Consider the following 6,000-nt stretch of genomic DNA (forward strand, 5'->3'; position numbering starts at 1 on the left):
ACGCATAACTGCATTTGGGAAGATGGTGTTGCTGCAAAAGGTTCATCTGTAAATTTGATCTCTTGTGGGACACATGGGAAGCTTCACCTATCATAGGAGATGGCCATACTAAAATACCCTTGGTTGATCTCAAAGAGATCATCGTAATTGAGCCTCATTGGTTTTGTTTTTTGTTTTGTTTTTTCTTTTTATTAAATTTTATTTAATATATAAAATACAAAGATAAATACAAATGGGAGATTAAGGGAAGGAAAAGAAGCGGGGGGAAAGAAGGTGTGAGGTACAAGGGAAAAAAGGCCTCGTTGGTTTTTGGATGCAAGACCACTTAGCTATGCCTATGATATCGGGAGTAGAGTTGGACCTAGGGCAAGGGTAAGCAACCTTGGCTCTTTTATGAGTTGTGGACTTCAACTCCCAGAATTCCTGAGCCAGGAATTTTTTGTTTGTTTGTTTTTAAACAGTCCTCCAATATGTCACTCCTTAAGTGACAACTGGGCCAGCCAATTCCTGCTTTTGCAAGAAAACTTTACAGTTCTTTCAGCAAAATTTTTCCAACAATGTTATTTGTCCACATAGAAAGAGCAGGGAAGCATCCTTCCCTTAGAACAGTGTTTCCCAAACTTGACAATTTTAAGGCATGTGGACTTCAACTCCCAGAATTCCACAGCCAGCAACGCTGGCTGTGGAATTCTGGGAGTTGAAGTCCTCATGCCTTAAAATTGTCAAGTTTGGGAAACACTGCCTTAGAATTTGAGATTCTTTTGCTTACGCATGTACAGGTTGGATTAGAAGACTTCCAAAGTCCCTCCCAACCCTATTCTATGTTCTAAAATGCTAGGAGAGAAGAAGCAGCTGGAGAAAATTTAAAGGAGGAAAATAGTCCATGGGGAAGAGATTAAATGTTTCTTCTCTCCTAGAGCAAAATGACATCTGATTTTCTACAAGATCCTTATCTGGAAGGGGATGATTGGTTGTTATAATGTTGTTTTCAATCCCCTGAAGCAAAAATATAAAAGAACTGTTTATTTTGTAGGACTGCATTATCTGTATGGAAAAATTGGGTGCTCCTTCAGGATACGGTGATATCAGTGAGAGCAAGATGATCCAACCTGGAAGTGTGGGGAGACTGACCAAATGTGCCCATACCTTTCACGTACTTTGTGTGCTGGCCATGTACACCAGTGGCAACAAGGTACAACAAGTGAGGAGGGGATTGGCTGTTGCTTGTCTTGCTTTGGAACACTAGGTGTGGATGCCACATTAGCCAACCTCACTTAATGATAAACTTAACAGTGTTGGCTGTCTTCCTGTAGGGTTATTGAGCAGTGGAATCCAGAAACACTCATGTGATGAATAGAAGTTTAATTTTGGTGGCCATTAAGCAACCAGGACTAACATCTTCTGCCAGCGCTCCTGCAGGCATTAGACAATTTTTCTGAAATGGTGTAGGGTTCCTGCCTGAGCAGGGGGTTGGACTTGATGACCTCCAAGGTCCCTTCCAACATTATTATTATTATTATTATTATTATTATTATTATTATTATTATTATTATTATTATTATATAATTCTCCAATTTTTTTTGTAATACTTCATGTTGTGGCTTTGGGGCTAAAGCATTTCAGCAGACTCAGAATCTACAACTAATAGATTCCATGGCAATGAAAAAGAAATTTAAATAATGGCTTTATGATTTAAAAAAAGTGCAATAAAGCCACTTCATTAAAAGACTGTCACAGAGTTCCAACAGATTACTATAGTGGACAAAATGAAAAGCAAAAGATTTAAAGATAGTATCAGGTACACCTGATACGGAAGAAAGCATTCTGTGAGCAGCATCCATCAACCAGAAAAGTGTATGTCATGTAAGCCTCTCTTTTAAAGTAGAAGGAACTATAGTAGGGGCCCTGAATAGATGGGCAAGCTAGAATGGGAATGGATGCTTATATTTTATATAAGAATAGATGCAAGGATGCTCACATGGGGTGTTTGCTACCCCTTGTCTATGAAATGGGCTCATCAAGACAAAAGTTCTTTTGCTCTATAGATTAAGAAGTAAGAAGGTAGCTTATTAGAAACAGCCATAGGTTGCCAAGGGCATCCAACATTTTGCAGACGTCCAGTTAGTGGGAAGCTTTATGCAATCCTGAACTTAAAAAGGGGGAGAGATTTCCAGAAATCTGTATTTTTCACAGCCCTTATTTATACTCATTATAACATTTTTATAATATTCTATCAGGATGGCAGCTTACAGTGTCCCTCTTGTAAGGCCATCTATGGTGAGAAGACAGGCACACAACCCAGTGGCAAGATGGATATTTACAAACGCTCAGAGTCTCTTCCAGGGCACGAGAACTGTGGGTCAATACAGATTGCATACTATATCAACAGAGGCATTCAGGTGAGTATGTTGTATGTACTAAACCTATCCTGAGGAGAGGGGCCTGATGGTAAAGCAAAGTTAGAAAGGCCAAGATGGTGCTGTAGGTGTAGGCCTTGGAGAGCCACTTCATTTCAAAGTGGAAGATACTTGGCTAGGTGGGAATGAGAAAGAATGAACAGATGGATTCCTTTCTTAGCAAATCTTCCTTCTAAGGTGCAATGATAATTTGTTCCTGAAAAAATAACCCTAGAAATCACATAAGGTGCACATCTTATGTATTATATCCCTGGTATATAATGCTATGGTCACAGCATTCCCATTAAAGGGCAGAGCACTAGTGAAAAATGTTCTTCCACATGCTCCCCTGTGAAGCTAAATGCAACTTGGGAGTCCTAATGGGGGTTTTGTTTCTCAAAAAAGTCTTTTCCAGATAAATCTAGAGTTGCTCTTTCATTTCTCACAAAAAAATGCACATCGCTACGTTTAAAGAATTTTATTATATTCTGAGCAGTTTATTTATATCAGTTTGAAATATTTCTCCAATAGTTGGGGTGTTTGCAATGGTCCTAAAAAGGGTAAAGCTTAACCAGCACAGTTGGTACCCAATGGCTGGGTTTGCACTCTAAACTTAACCAGTAATAATTGATCATTTATTGTACAATGTGCTGAGCTAGTTTAGTTTGAACCTTGGCTTGCTTTTGATACCTTAATGTGTTCTGCAGATGCTGATTTTTTTATTAGAGTGTGATTCAGCAAATTATGTGAATCTAGAACATTGATTAATTCAACAACTAAATTAAGTCTATTTTGTGCTTCAAGCCAGTGTGTACAAATGAGTGGATCTTCATATATAAATGTTCTCTGCCTTTATCTTTCCAGGGTCCAGAGCATCCCAACCCAGGGCTGCCATACACTGCAAGAGGATTCCCACGATATTGTTACCTACCTGATAACGAGAAGGGACAAAAGGTACAGTGATACTAAGATCTGTATCGTTAACTTGTTGCAGTAAAGAATGTGAAGTTAATTCTCCTTTTTTCTGCACAATCAGTAGCTTAATTAAATGAAGACTATTAATGGTTGTTTAGTATTTTTTAAAAGATTTTAAATTTTTCACCATTGAAAATTCAGCTTAAATCCAATTCTTCTGATTGAACAGCTTAATAAGAACAGTTCAACAATAGTGCCAGTTATTGAGCAGGTGGAGAGTTTCAGAAGCAAAAGTTGGTGAAGTCCTAGAGAGTGCACAATATGGTGATCTCAGAGACGTCTTCCAACTTTACACATGGAATGGAAGTAGAATTTAGATCTCAACAAAGTGAAGTGGGTAGATAAAAGGTTGGAGTCTTCTGTGGAATGTGAGAAGCTTCATGTTAGCCTCTTTCTTTTCTCTCTAGGTGCTGGAACTTTTAAAGGTGGCGTGGAGAAGGCGCTTGATCTTCACTGTAGGAACATCTAGCACAACTGGCGAGAACAACACTGTGGTGTGGAATGAGATCCACCACAAGACAGAGATGACCTCTAATGTCTCGGGCCATGGCTACCCAGACCCTAACTACCTTGACAATGTGCTGGCTGAACTGGCAGCTCAAGGGGTCACAGAAGATTGCCTAAGTCCATGAGTTTAACCTCCCATCTTGGACTGGAGTTGCAGCCAAAAGTGGAGTTTGTCTTCTCCATGACTATAGGTGCCTCTTGGTTGAGTGTGGCCGCTACAAATCTCCACCTCTGTTGCCTTATGTTTGCTTGCCCTTTTGCTGAGCAATAACACAGTCTCTGGGATTGCCCAGCATGACTGTGAGGAAGAGGGTTTTTATATATATATTGTGCTAGATGAAATACATAAAAGGATGGTGGCTTAATCCTCATATTGTATTCTTCCATATGTGGTTGCATGGGAGTTGAAGATAACACCAAGTGACTGGAAGTGAAGGAACACAATCTACCTTTTGTTCCTTCTCACTTTCTATCAAGAATCAGATGCTGCTTTGAGGCAGATCTCTTGAAAGGGATGAGATTTCCCTACTTCAGTGCTTGAACAAAATCATGTTGTTTAGCAACAAAAGCAGCATTAAAATCCGAAGATATATAGCAACTTTCCACAATTTGCTGTCAAAGTTTGATAGAATATAGTTATGACTATTCCAAATAGTATCACAGTGGGCGATAGCACATAGCAGCTTGGATTTTAAAAGAAAGCTGAGTAAGGTTGGACCTGATTCTTCTTGTATAAGAGGCTGGGATGAAGTCTCAGGTCTGCAAGCTGGTCTGCGAAGTTTTTTTAAAAAAATCTGAGAAGATCATTTCTGTTCTGCTACCAACGAAACTACTTGGATGTGGCCAGGAAGAATTGGGTTTGACTTAGACTTAATCCCACCCAAAAATATCAGTTTGGAAGACCAATAGGGAGAATTGTCAGTTTTATGTAAGGAATTGCATAAACCAAGTGTTTTGCAGATGGTATCTACGATTCCCCAAATAACATTCAAAAATTAATTCAAAATATATAAACGCAGCCACATGAGCCTTCTACTCATACAAACTATTGGGCATTCTCTCCTGAAATTTTGTGAATTTCATATAGTTTGGTAAACTTTTAAATTTGTGATGATTTTTCTTTTTGTTGTTCTTTAGCACTGATACCATATACAACTATATAGCAGTGACCCGCACTTGAGAACATTGCTAACTTCTGAGGCATTGCCCAGAATTCCAGAATTTTTCAGTATCAGCTACTTTTTTGTTATATCCAGGCCCTGTAAAATAACCTTTCAGTATTCCCATTTTACAGATCTTGTGTGCAGTGTGCAGAGTCATCTAGCAAGATCACAGTTGGGTATATGCTTAAATTTAGGGCTGCTTGCTACATCTTTAAGACTAAAACCCTGAAATAATTCTGCTTTATGTAATTGGAGAACTAATTTTTTTAACTATATCAGTAAAAACTGGATTCTGTAAGTTGCATAAATTCTTCATATTGGATAACTCTATATTTTGCATAATCCATTGCTGCTTATTTAGTTCATCATGGACTGAAGTAAAGATTGAAGCAGAGTCCTGAAATACATTTTATACAGTTTCATTTGGGATTTCAGCTGTGTTGTTTGTTTGTTTGTTTGTTTTTTGTAAGTATTTTGACACAGATGTAACCAGGAGAAACTTTTTCCTAAAAGGAAAAGTTTCTGGAAAATTAAGATTCTCAGAAATCTGAACGTAGAGATTAGTGCCATATTATGTACTAGTATAATTACAGAATTATAGCCCATAGTTATAGGGCAATGGTGGCAAACCTATGACATGGGTGCCAGAGGCGGCACTCAGAGCCCTCTCTGTGGGCAGGTGTGCCATCGCCCCAGTCCTAGGCCTTCAGCTGGGTTTTATAAAACCTTTTTGCTTTAGGCCTCCGCCGCCCTGTACACAAAAGGTTCAATCAATCAGTCAATTTCAACTTCTCACGGGGAAAAAAGATCTTGCAAAGTTGAAATGGATTGATTGAACTTTTTAGTCCCACCCAGTCTGCTGTTATCACTGCAGCCATGCCCACCCAATGGGCCACACCCACCCGGCACCCAACAATGCATAAGTGGGTTTTGGGTTGCAGTTTGGGCACTCGGTCTCT

General features: G+C 39.0%; 1 protein-coding gene across 2 annotated transcripts in view; it reads left to right on the top strand.

Moving 5' to 3' along the window:
* DTX2 (deltex E3 ubiquitin ligase 2) overlaps window positions 1-5,470 on the top strand; it is a 33,259-nt gene extending 27,789 nt beyond the window's left edge. For both annotated transcript variants that reach the window (XM_039334639.1, XM_039334640.1), the window contains 4 exons: window positions 1,034-1,192; window positions 2,238-2,399; window positions 3,261-3,350; window positions 3,779-5,470. In XM_039334639.1, the coding sequence (XP_039190573.1) occupies window positions 1,034-1,192; window positions 2,238-2,399; window positions 3,261-3,350; window positions 3,779-4,003 (636 nt within the window). In that variant the 3' untranslated portion in view covers window positions 4,004-5,470. The remainder of the gene's footprint in view (window positions 1-1,033; window positions 1,193-2,237; window positions 2,400-3,260; window positions 3,351-3,778) is intronic.
* The last annotated feature ends 530 nt before the right edge of the window (window positions 5,471-6,000 follow it).

Source organism: Crotalus tigris, unplaced genomic scaffold, assembly GCF_016545835.1.
Source record: "Crotalus tigris isolate CLP2741 ecotype Arizona unplaced genomic scaffold, ASM1654583v1 scf7180000017632.1879674, whole genome shotgun sequence".
NCBI classification, from domain to species: domain Eukaryota; kingdom Metazoa; phylum Chordata; class Lepidosauria; order Squamata; family Viperidae; genus Crotalus; species Crotalus tigris.